We start from the raw sequence: 13,320 nt of genomic DNA, 5'->3' as shown, positions 1-13,320 counted from the left end.
TGACACACTCCCGGGGACCCTGTGTAAATACTGACATGCTCCCGGGGACCCCCTGTAAATACTGACACACTTCCGGGGACCCCGTGTAAATACTGACACACTCCCGGGGACCCCGTGTAAATACTGACACACTCCCGGGGACCCCGTGTAAATACTGACACACTCCCGGGGACCTCGTGTAAATACTGACACACTCCCGGGGACCCCGTGTAAATACTGACACACTCCAAGGGACCCCCGGTAAATACTGACACACTCCCGGGGACCCCGTGTAAATACTGACACGCTCCTGGGGACCCCCGGTAAATACTGACACACTCCCGGGGACCCCGTGTAAATACTGACACACTCCCGGGGACCCCGTGTAAATACTGACACACTCCCGGGGACCTCGTGTAAATACTGACACACTCCCGGGGACCCCGTGTAAATACTGACACACTCCAAGGGACCCCCGGTAAATACTGACACACTCCCGGGGACCCCGTGTAAATACTGACACGCTCCTGGGGACCCCCGGTAAATACTGACACACTCCCGGGGACCCCATGTAAATACTGACACACTCCTGGGGACCCCTGGTAAATACTGACACACTCCCAGGGACCCCGTGTAAATACTGACACACTCCAAGGGACCCCCTGTAAATACTGACACACTCCAAGGGACCCCCGGTAAATACTGACACACTCCAAGGGACCCCCGGTAAATACTGACACACTCCAAGGGACCCCCTGTAAATACTGACGCACTCTCTGGGACCCCCTGTAAATACTGACACGCTCCCAGGGACCCCCAGTAAATACTGACACACTCCCTGGGACCCCCTGTAAATACTGACGCACTCCCTGGGACCCCTTGTAAATACTGACACGCTCCCAGGGACCCCCAGTAAATACTGACACACTCCTGGGGACCCCCTATAAATACTGACACACTCCCGGGGACCCCCTGTAAATACTAATACACTCCCAGGACCCCCTGTAAATACTGACACACTCCAAGGGACCCCCTATAAATACTGACACACTCCAAGGGACCCCCTGTAAATACTGACACACTCCAAGGGACCCCCTGTAAATATTGACACACTCCGAATCACTCCCACTCTAATTAACTGATCTCGAGCAGGGTGTAATGATTGATTGTTCCCTACACCCTTGGGCTAAGGGGAGGAAAAATAGGTCCTGATGGAAATTGATCAGGTGTAGATATTTGATAGGGGCAGAGTCAGGATCAATGCTAATGTCCCCCATGGTTGAATGGCCCGCTGCTACTCTCTGCCTAGTCTCACACGTGAAGAATGGCCACTGAAGCGAGCTCCCAGACAATGGCCAATGCCTGCGGGACACCCATACTCAAGTGAGAGCCTTTAAGAGGGGAGAAGATTGGGGTTGGGGGGGTAGGGGAATGATGTGACGTTTAGCAAACGACAAAAGGCCTTTCATTCGTCTTTTTAACGGTAGCGTTGCCAAGCTGGCCTTTACCTTCTGTTGCTGTCCCACAACAGTGCACTGCCACCTGCGGGGGAGGAATACAGCGGCGTCTGGTGAAGTGTGTGAACACGGTGACAGGCCGTGCGGAGGAGGACAGCAGCCGATGTGACCATGAGCCCTGGCCCGAGAATACACAGAAATGCAACCTGCAGGAGTGTGACACCAGTGAGCAGAGTGAGTCTTTATATAAAGCAGAAAGAACTTACATTTATATAGTGCCTTTCACAACCTCAGGACTTCCCAAAGTGTTTTACATCCAATGAAGTACTTTTTTGAAGTGTAGTCACTGTTGTAACGCAGGAAACGCAGCAGCCAATTTGCGCACAGCAAGATCCCACAAACAGCAACGTGATAATGACCAGATCATCTGTTTTTTTAGTGATGTTGGTTGAGGCATAAATATTGGCCCCAGGACAACTGGGAGAACTCCCCTGCTCTTCTTCAAATAGTGCCATGGGATCTTTTACATCCACCCGAGAGGGCAGGCGGGGCCTCGGTTAACCATCTCATCCGAAAGACGGCACCTCCGACAGTGCAGCACTCCCTCAGTACTGCACCGGGAGCGTCAGCCGAGATTATGTGTTCAAGCCGCTGGAGTGGAGCTTGAACCCACGAACTTCTGACTCAGAGTGCTACCAACTGAGCCAAGGCTGACCTGTCATAGCGCATCCAACACCTGAACCCTTCAGAGCTAGTGTCAGATCGAAGAGTCCATTTGCTCACTCTCCCTCCCCATCACCCATTAATATTCATTCTGTATGTGCTGGTGTAAGTGAGGTCTTGCAGAAAGCGATGAAGGAGAATATTCAGTGAGTGGCCACGCACTGCCCGTCCCTGCCAGACGACACAAGCATGAGTTTCATTTCTCTGTCTATCAAACCAGGCATTTGAATAGCATCTCTGAGCAGAGAGAGAATATGACAGAGATGATCATTCTCTTGTACATACTGTGCACTGTACATGTACAGGGGCTGACAATGAGACACACACAAGCAAAATTGGGGGAAGCTTTGTACTGTGAACCTAGGCCAACTAGAATCATACAGCACAGAAGGAGGCCATTCGGCCCATCATGCCCGTGCCAGCTCTTTGAAAGAGCTATCCAATTAACCCCACTCTCCCTGCTCTTTCCCCATAGCGTGCAAATTTTTCCCCTTCAAGTATTTATCCAATTCCCTTTTGAAAGTTACTATTGAATCTGCTTCCACCACCCTTTCAGGCAGCGCATTCCAGATCATAACAACTCGCTGCGTAAAAATGTTTTTCCTCATGTCGCCTCTGGTTCTTTTGCCAGTTCTTTAGAACTGGGTTGAGGCTGCCTCAAACCTCACTTCATGCAGGACCCGTGCATGTGGCAGAGAGAAAAGACGCTCCTCCATACTCAGGTGTTGGAGTGAAAGGACACTGTGCCCAATCACTGCTACCCCAATCCACCCGTATAACACTCTAAATTATTCACAATTTCTGCCTTTTCCAGGCATGCACTTCCTGTCAACTTATTTCATTATAAATTCCGATGTCAACATTTATAATAGAAACTATCTACATATAAACTTGCCACGCTATAATTACAGCCTTTATTCCCCTCACTCATTTGGAGGCACTTTAGCACCACCACTGACGGGAGCATGTAATTACAGCGTGACAAGTTTACATAGGAAATTCCCATTATAAATGTGGGCATGGGAATTTATAATGGGAATACAAAATAAGGCGAGAATGTCTGGTTTTAAAATGGGGACTTAATTAGATTTGCACACCCTGGTCCAATTATCCCCCACTTCACCTGGAGACTAAACTAGTTATTAAGACCTGACTATAATCCATTAATGTTTAAAATTTTCTACAACTTCCTCCCCCCTCCCCCCTTCTCTTCTGAGGGCGCTGATTCTTCCAGGAGTGCAGGTCCACAGGCTCTGACTGCCATCCAGTACTTGAGATGGGCCGAATGGCCTGTTTCTCCTCTGCGACTTTTCTTGTGTTGTGTTAATAAAGAACAGAGAGCCGGTTGTGAGGTTGTGGAACGCACGACCAGAGTTAGTGATAGAAGCAGAGGCCATGTCAACATTTAAGAATAGGTTCGATAGGCGAAGAAAAAAGAAAGAGAAAAAAAGAAAGAAAGAAAGGGGAATAAAGGGATGTGGGAACAGGGCAGGCACCTGGGATTAGGACAATTGCTCATGTGGAGGATAAACACCAATACCAGACTGATTGGTTTGAATGGCCTGCTTCCATGTGGTAATTTTTATGCAATGGTATATCACGCACGTTACACCTCACCCAGTCAGCCGTTCCTCAGCTGTGAATCCAGACAGCGAGTGTCGGCAGGTTATTTGACCATTGACAGCATCAGAACCGAGCCCGATCTGGTCCTCGCCTGATGTCCACAAATGTGTACTTTCCAGCGGGGGTCACTGAAAAGAAATAAAGAAGTTGCATTTTTATAGCACCTTTCATGTCTTCAGGACATCCCAAAGTCCTTCACGACCAATGAATTACTATTAAAGTGTAGTCACTGTTGTTATGTAGGAAAACGCAGCAGCCAATTTGCGCACAGCAAGATCCCACAGTGAGCTAAATGATCAGTTAAGATGGGTTTTTTTTGGTAGAGGGATAAGTGTTGGCCAGAGCACCAGAATCCCATCTCCTCATCTTTATGGGATCTTGTCTACTTGAACAGGCAGATGAACCTCAGTTTAATGTCTCATCTCAAAGGCGCCTCCCCTGACAATGTAGCACTCCCTCAGGACTGCGTTGAACTGTCAGCCTGGATTTCGTGCTCAAGTACCTGGAGTGGGGCTTAAATCCAGAGCCTTCTGAGCCAAGGTAACACTGGACAATGATTAACATACGAACATATGAAACCGATGGGCAGGAAAAGACCAGCTGGTCCATCAAGCCTGCCCCACACTCACGATGCCCGGAGCATCCTGACTAGACACTTCCTTTCCCTCTGGGGAGAAGCAAAAAAATCAGAGAAAAAACCCAGGGCCAATAAGGGAAAAAATACTCTGGAAAATTCCTCTCCGATTCCCCCCCTCAGGCGATGGAAACCAGTCCAGAAGATCACATGGACCGAGTGTTAATCTATAGAAACACTGACCTTCTGTATGACGTGATCTCTGCCCCAGTCAGGAACCAGTCCAGCTCCCTCTTGAAGGCAGAGAGTCAGGACTCACCACACCATCCGGCAACACATTCCAGAGACTCACTCCCACCCAACATCCAGTCTATCCCTGCTCTTCCATAGTTTAAACAAAGTTGTTGGGAAGGATTATCTGCCATGTGTAGAGAGATTTTTTTTTTAAACAGCCAGCTTAATGAGCAGTTTAATTGGTAGCAAATTTAACTTTAAGTCTTCTTGAGAATGCTGCAAATTGGATCATGAAATCAACTGGGTGTCATTAATATAAGCAAGTTCATCACTCTGTTTGTGCCTGGTTTTAGTTTAACAGTGCACAGAGAAATTCATTACATATTAACCTATAAATATTACAGTCAGTTCCATACACAGACATCCTTTAGTATTTCTTAGTACAAGGGGTCAGAGCGGTCAAGACATTGTTTGTGGTTAGTAAATCATTATGTAATGGGAATTAAACAAATAATTTGTTGTCCATTCCTTGAGGACCAGCCACATCCATATCTAATCACAGGAAATGCTCTGGGTCATACGCAGTCGGGTATAAATCAGGCCAAAGAGTATTTGTGAAAAGAATTGAATGAGGGAAACCCATAAGCAGACCGGAAAATAGGTTTGTCGCCTCACGCGCTGGGCATTTGTGTACACAAAATAGTCGTTTACAAATGACCAGGGGGTGGGCAGTTCACTGCCCTGTCCTTGCACTGTGGACAAATGGTTTTAATTTACCCATGAAGGAACAACAGGGAACAGAAGACAACTACAGGTCAGTGTGACAGGTCAATAAACTCTGTACATTCTGAATGAAGGAATGCAGCTGTAGCCTTGGAAGGACAGCAGTAAAAGGGACGGTGGGGAGTGGGGGGCGGGCGGGCGGAGAGTAGGGGGTTATAGTGCAATGCCTTAGTAATATTGGGCCTTCTGCTAAATAAAAGAAAGAAAGAACTTGCATTTATATAGCGCCTTTCACAACCCCAGGACGTCCCAAAGCGCTTCACAGCCAATTAAGTACTTTTGAAGTATAGTTGTAATGTAGGAAATGCAGCAGCCAATTTGCACACAGCAAGATCCCACAAACAGCAATGTGATAATGACCAGATAATCTGTTTTTTTTAAAAACGTACTTCATTGGCATAAAACCTTTGTGACTATCTTATATTTATGACCTCTAGTTTTGGACTCCCCCACAAGTGGAAACATTTTCTCTATGTCTGTCCTATCAAACCCTTTCATTATCTTAAAAACCTCTATCAGGTCGCCCTTCATCCTTCTCTTTTCCAGAGAAAAGAGCCCCAGCCTGTTCACCCTTTCCTGATAATTATATCCTCTCAGTTCCGGTATCATCCTTGTGAATCTTTTTTTGCACCTTCTCCAGAGTCTCAATATCCTTTTTATAATATGGAGACCAGAACTGTGCAATGTAGAGGAGGGCGAGGCTCCGTGGCTTAGTGTGACGAACATGTTACGTGGCGCCAGTGAAATGTAGAGAGAGAAACATTAATCGCTGACTTTGATTAAAAAAAAAATCAGAGGTCTGTAAGATGTCAACACCCATGACAACAAAACTGGAGGAGATTATGGACTGTAAGAAACCTTGTCCTCTGATTGGTGATCCATTTGTTACCTCTCGTGTCCAAACTCCATCGCAACCTTGCTTGTTCTCCTCTATTTATTGATGATGCTGCTGTCTTTGGACTTTTCTTCCCTCTTCACTAGTAAGACCAAAGCTGTTGACTTAGGCTCCCACCACAAACTCCACTTGCTTACTTACTGACTGGATCTCTCTCCCCGACCACTCTTTCAGATTCAAACAGATTGTTTGCAACCTTGGCGTCCTGTTTGGCCCAGAGCTGAGCTTTAAACTCGACATCATTATCCATCACCCTTACCTAAACCCCTCCACACATACCTACACACCCCCACACCCACCGAAACACCCCAACCCCCACCGCTGAAACCCTTACACGTGCCTTTATGACAACCACGCTCGACTATTCCAACACCTCACTTGCTAGGCTTCCTTCCTCCTCCCTCAATAAATTCCCACTTGCCCAAAACTCTGCCTCTTGCATTAATCACCCATCCCTGGATCCATGCTGCCCTTCACTGAGTCCCCCCTTTCCCCCAATGCATTAAATTTAAAATCCTTGTAGCCTTCTATAAATCTCTCCATGGTCTCACTCTATTCCACCTCTACAATCTCCTCTATAGCCCTATAACCCCTCCCAAATGTTCAATTCCTCTGACTTCAGCCTTCTCTTCATCCCCACCCTCTCTTCATTCCATCCTTGATCCTGTTCTCTGGTACTCGTTCCCTAGACCTCTCCCCCCTTTCTCCCTGCACTTTCAAAAACCCAAATCCTCAACCAAGCTTTCAGTCACCCCTCCTAATTCTCTTGCTGCTTGCACTCATTGCCTTAGGACGGACAATTCTTTACATTGAAGGCACTATACAAATTCAAGTTGTTGTTCCTTATATTCTGTTGCCCTAGATGCTCTTCCTCCTCCCAATACCCACAACTGTGTTAAAATAAACACTGGTCAAACTGTCTCCAACTCTTAACTCTTTCCCAGGATCTCAAAACTGTGCAACTCCCTTAGTCTTTCCTTCCTCCGACAATCTACTGGCTACAATCACCAAGCCTGGTGTCGACCACTGCTCCCCTGATTTATCTCCTCCTACTCATGTCATCCTTGGTGATGTCCTGCAGTGGATCTGCATCTAGCCTTCTCAATGAAAAAAAAACTTAAACCCAATGATGAAAGTATTATTCCCTATGTCAAAAAAAAATTTGTTTGTTGGGTTTCAGAACTGCGTGTGACTTTGCTGGGTTGTTCCTAACCCTTTGTACAATGTTCACTGTAGTGGTGTAAAGCTATGGGCCGCTTCCCATGCACCAGATGTCTTTGCCCACAAGTATTTCTGTTAGTCAACACAACTGAGCTTCAGGCTAGACAATGATCAAGGCTCCGCTGTAATAATCAGGAGCATCTATTCCCTTCCTCGTGACTTTTTTTGTCCTTGGTTCTCCAGCTGACAAATTCATGATAATAAACAAATACAGCCTACGTCCAGTTAACTCGAGGGAACTGTCGACTTTTTGGCAGCCAAAGCAGATTTAATCCTTTTGGGAGTTTCATCTTTTTTTATTCTCCAGAGTTCTCTCCTGACCTGGGGTATTCTGGGATACAGATCCACAGGCATTTGGAAAGTGTGTGTGTGTGTATATATGTATCTGTGGGGAGTGTGTGTGTGTGTGTGTGTGTGTGTGTGAGTGCATGTGCATGTGTGTGTGTCTATACGTGTGTATTTACATTCTCATTTGATGCTGACAAGCACTTACTTTCAGGCAAGGGTCACTAAATAGCAAACAGGAGTGGATATCCTGACTGATTTACTCCTCCCCAGCTCAGGGACACCGAGACCACATGTAATGTTAGAGCCGTGTCCCAGCTCTGACCAGTTAACCCCACGTAGACCAGGCCAAGGTCACTTTGATCCTTTTGGAACCAGGGACCAGGGCACATGTTACACTCCAGTGAAATCAATGGAGGGTACAATCAGGCCAGGTGTAAAATGAGTGACCTCCCCATTCTGACCGGGTGGATTGGGTTAAAATTAGGGCTTAAGGTGGTGAGCAGTGAGTATGAGTTTGGCGCAGGGCCTTCAAAAGGGACCAAGTTCCTGCAAATGGAAGATATCGCGAGTTGTAGACGGTAGGTGGGATATACCAGTCATCACAGTCTCCTGGGAATTAGGGGTTACGGGGAGCGGGCAGGAAATTGGACATGAATTTAGATTTGAGGTTAGGATCAGATCAGCCATGATCTTATTAAATGGCGGAGCAGGCTCGAGGGGCCAATTGGCCTACTCCTGCTCCTATTTCTTATGTTCTTATGGAGCTTAGACGATCACTTCCGGAATTTGGAGAGGAATTTCCTAGAGTTGTATCCTAAATTGGCCTTTAGTTTTTTCTCTGGTTTTTCACTGCAGGGTTGGTGTTGGTGGCGATGGTTGCACCATGTCAGGATGGGACATGTTTGATGGTCTTCCGCTGTCCTTGTTTTGTATGTTTGCATGAAAGTCTCATGAGTCAACATGACAGAGGGAGTTTGCTCTGCATCTGATCCATGCTGCGTCTGTACTGAGAGCACTTGATACTGATGCTAGTAGAAAAATGTTCTATTCCTCACTTTGACCTCTTCACACTTGTAGGTGACCAATGCAATCTGGTGACTTCTGCTGGAAAGTGTGTGTGTGTGTGTATACATGTATCTGTGGGGAGTGTGAGTGCATGTGTTTGTGTCTATGTGTGTATTTACATGCGTGTGTGTGTGTCTGTGTATGTGTGTGTATGTGCATGTGTGTGTGTGTGTGCTTGTATGTGTGTGTCTGTGTGCGTATATGTGAGTGCGTGTGTATGTGCAAGTGTCTGTGTGTGTACATGCAGCAGATGTGAACAGTGTCAGCTTGGCTCAGTTATTGGCTCTCTCGGTTAAAGGCAGGTGAGGTCAGGGTGAAATCACCTTTACTTTGCGTAGCTGCCAAGCTTCATTCATTTTGTTTTCAGTCTTGTTGATGCGGGGTTAATAATTTGGCCCTATTTTGATGAATCTCACTCATAAACACCTCTCTATACATAGTTATATGGGTTTGTGATCAATCTCACTCCCAGCAATATGACCTTGACAGCTATGGACCTGCTAATGTTCTCAGGCCCCCACAAATTTATCTGCTTGTCAGATTAATGACCAGCAAGCTGGCAAAATGCTCAGGGAGTCATGGAGTTGCTTCCAGCTTTGGCAATCCCAGCGACAGGGGAGCATAACTCTGCTCAATGTCCAACCAGTGAAGAGAGAGAAGAAAAGAATGGCACAATTTTAGTAACCCCTGGCAGTCAGTAATCATATTAATTCTTGTTCCTGTTCCTGTCCACCTCGATTTTAAAATTCTCATCCTTGTTTTCAAATCCCTCCATGGCCTCGCTCATGTAACCTCCTCCAGCCCTACAACCCTCCGAGATCTCCGCGCTCCTCCAATTCTGACCTCTTGCGCATCCCCGATTTTAATCGCTCTGCCATTGGCGGCTGTGCCTTCAGCTGCCTAGGCCCTAAGCTCTGGAATTCCCTCCCTAAACCTCTCCGCCTCTCTCTCCTCCTTTAAGACGCTCGTTAAAACCTACCTTTTTGACCAAGCTTTTGGTCACCTGAAAATCAGTGTTTCAAAATCTGTCTGATAATCAGTCCTGTAAAGTGCCTTGGGACCTTTATTAGGTTAAAGACGCTATATAAATGCAAGTTGTTGTTGTTGTTATTCCTCCCCCACCAACTCCCCCCTCCCACCCCCCCAAGATCAGCGGTCAGTGAGTTGGATGGAGCTGTTTAGATCAATTCTCCTGCAGAGTAGCAGCCCGATCTCCCCACTCTTCGCCGGGGGTCTGTAGCATCATTGCCGGCTCCAGGGGCACCTCACCATTCTCACCGGCCCCCCACCCCGAGGACCCAAACATGGGTGCCCCCGAATTTCTAGGCCTGTGTGCCCAACTGGTTACACATCCCGACAGTCGGAAATGGCCTCCTTCTGTGCTGTAAGATTCTATGGTTCTTATAGCAGGGGAGTGGGACTAATTGGATAGCTCTTTCAAAGAGCCGGCACAGTCACGATGGCCCGAATGGCCTCCTTCTGTGCTGTAAGATTCCAAAACCAGATATCTGCTGTCTGTTTTTTAGGTGTTAGAATTACTGGGCAGCCACCCCCAAAGCCAGACTGACAGCTCCCCTCCAACCCATGTTTGTGTAAGTGTTGCCCATTTCCCATGTTACTGGAGAGGGGGGTGCTACAGGACTTCACTGTGCTCAGGGAAGGGATTCAATGGGAAAGGTCTGTTTTTCTGCTGCCTCAAAGCAATAGGGATAAAGGAGGCCTGAGAGACACCAGAGAGAACAGTACATGCATCAAATTAATATTTATGTGACAGATTGGATTAATGTAATTCCCCTTTAATAATAAGATTACGAGCTGGCCGATATTTAAAAATAGGAGGGTGCTTTGGCTGCAGTGAGTTACAAGGCAGTAACACACAACCAGTTGTAAAGGTCATCTTAACCCCAAAACTTGTTAAATCCTTGGTACTGCTCAGTGCCGTGGGATTAGCTGTGATCTGAACCCATGCAGTATTTAGGGACTAGGCGGCGCCCCAATTTTTGGAAAGCTTTGCTTTTTTTGCTGAGAAAATGCAGAGTGATGAATGGCAGGTTTTAGAGATTCTTCGAGTTATTTTGAACTGGAGGGTTAGTGTATCGCATGTCTGAACTACAGACCTCGAGGTTTATCATTCTACATTTTAGAGAGGAATCGAATAATCACATGGATTGTACAGTACAGCCAGTGTACACTGTAGAAAATGGCACGCTGTACTAGAGAATAGTAGATCCTCTGTACATTATAGGGAATAGCAGCCCATGTGTATATTATAGGGAATAGCAGCCTCTGTGTATATTATAGGGAATTCAGAAGAGTTCAGAAGAATGAGAGGCGATCTTATTGAAACATATAAGATTGTGAAGGGTCTTGATCGGGTGGATGCAGTAAGGATGTTCCCAAAGATGGGTGAAACTAGAACTAGGGGGCATAATCTTAGAATAAGGGGCTGCTCTTTCAAAACTGAGATGAGGAGAAACTTCTTCACTCAGAGGGTGGTAGGTCTGTGGAATTTGCTGCCCCAGGAAGCTGTGGAAGCTACATCATTAGATAAATTTAAAACAGAAATAGACAGTTTCCTAGAAGTAAAGGGAATTAGGGGTTATGGGGAGCGGGCAGGAAATTGGACATGAAGCTGAGTTCGGATCGGTCAATGCCCTGTGGGTGGCGGAGAGGGCCCAGGGGCTATGTGGCCGGGTCCTGCTCCGACTTCTTGTGTTCTTTAGATTTGTGGTTGGGATCAGATCAGCCATGATCTTATTGAATGGCGGAGCAGGCTCGAGGGGCCGATTGGCCTACTCCTGCTCCAATTTCTTATGTTCTTATGTTCTTATGAATAGTAGCCCCTGTGTATATTATAGAGAATAGCAGCCCATGTGTATAGTATAGAGAATAGCAGCCTCTGTGTATATTATAGGGAATAGCAGCCCCTCTGTATATTATAGGGAAAAGCAGCCCCTCTGTATATTATAGAGAATAGCAGCCCCCGTGTATATTATAGGGAATAGCAGCCCCTGGATATATTAGGGAAAAGCAGCCCCCGTGTATATTATAGGGAATAGCAGCCCCTGTGTATATTATAGGAATAGCAGCCCCCATGTACATTATAGGGAATAGCAAATTGGAGCACTTTAAAATGAGGGAGGGGAGAGGTAACTTTTAAAAGGAAAGATGAAAATCGGACAATTCCTTAACCTTGTTTGCTGCAGTGACAACATTCACACCACTCCCCACGATCAGGCTCCAGACAGCAGACATCAGATAAGTGAAGGATTTCCAACGTCAGATTGTATAATCCTAGTTGCTCACTTTCAGAGGACAGGATGCACTTCCTGCCCATTGAGGGGTCCATTAGAATTGAGTTGCTGCTGAGATGGATTATGAAGGAGTCTCCTTAAGTGGTTGTTTGATTAGGGGGCGAACTGCAGTTTGAAGAGTCTGCAGATAACATGATTATAAAGGCCACAGAAGGAGCTATCAGACTTTCATCAGATCTCAGGAGAGCCCCTTTATTTCAAAGAAAGTGAGGGGAGGGAGGTTTGATTTGTCCTGGTCACTGCCTGAAGCACCAACACAAACAGGACGACAACTGACAGACTAAAAGCCAGAAGTCATGTCCTAAACGAGTCAGGCTTTGACTCTCTAAGCTGTGTTACTTTGTTAATAATAAAAGCAAATATAAAGAAAGAAGCAACTTGCATTTATACAGGATATCCCAAAGTGCTTTACAGCCAATGAAGTGTAGTCACTGTTGTAATGTCGGAAACGCAGCAGCCAATTTGAGCACAGCAAGATCCCACAAACAGCAATGAGATCATGTCCAGATAACCTGTTTTTAGTGATGTTGGTTGACAAATATTGGCCAGGACACCAGGGATAACTCCCCTGCTCCTCGAAATTATGGTCAGGGGATCTTTTATGTCCACCTGAGAAGGCAGACGGGGCCTCAGTTTAACGTCTAAAGGTAATACATACACCTTTTAGAGCACTTGACGAATAACGTCCAATTTTAGTTATTTAGAAAAGATTGGAATGATTTTGGTCACAAGGATGCGACACTGTGTTCAATCAGTGATCCTTAAAATGCTAAAGAACTAGGAAAGCAAAATTAAACACTGACAAAACTGATGCTGAAAATGATGTGAGGAGTAACTATAGAGCAATGGATGTGGACTTGCTCGGAGCAATCAACAAGAGAAATGGATGGATTTCTGATTCAGCGGGGAATAGAAAGGCAGAAGAGTGAAGAAACTGGGCCTAAGTAAGGGACTGCTCTACAATGTCCCAGTGGCCTCCTGGTGTTGGAACTCTGAAAGCACAGTACTGTCTAAAGTGGAATGAGATAAACTGGATGGATCCCCTCCAGAAAGAACCCTGCGTAAATGAGCTAAAGCGATAGGCAGCTCACTAGTTTGCTGCTAATACCCCCGACACAGCCACTGATTTTATCCTCCTGTTCGTTTACAGGCAATTCCCTCATT

At 46.2% G+C, this 13,320-nt stretch overlaps 1 protein-coding gene across 2 annotated transcripts in view; it reads left to right on the top strand.

Moving 5' to 3' along the window:
- Positions 1–13,320, top strand: part of LOC137301714 (A disintegrin and metalloproteinase with thrombospondin motifs 7-like) — a 162,414-nt gene that overhangs the window by 131,679 nt on the left and 17,415 nt on the right. The window contains exon 23 of one of the 2 annotated variants that reach the window (XM_067971298.1): positions 1,511–1,661. In XM_067971298.1, coding sequence (XP_067827399.1) covers positions 1,511–1,661 — 151 coding nt within the window. Of the gene's footprint in view, positions 1–1,510; positions 1,671–13,320 lie in introns of both variants that reach the window. The other variant, XM_067971297.1, reaches the window with a different exon arrangement.

The sequence above is a fragment of the Heptranchias perlo genome, chromosome 34 (genome assembly GCF_035084215.1).
Source record: "Heptranchias perlo isolate sHepPer1 chromosome 34, sHepPer1.hap1, whole genome shotgun sequence".
NCBI lineage: Eukaryota > Metazoa > Chordata > Chondrichthyes > Hexanchiformes > Hexanchidae > Heptranchias > Heptranchias perlo.
Note: the sequence above shows the minus strand (reverse complement) of the source record. Positions and strands in the feature narration are given on the sequence as shown.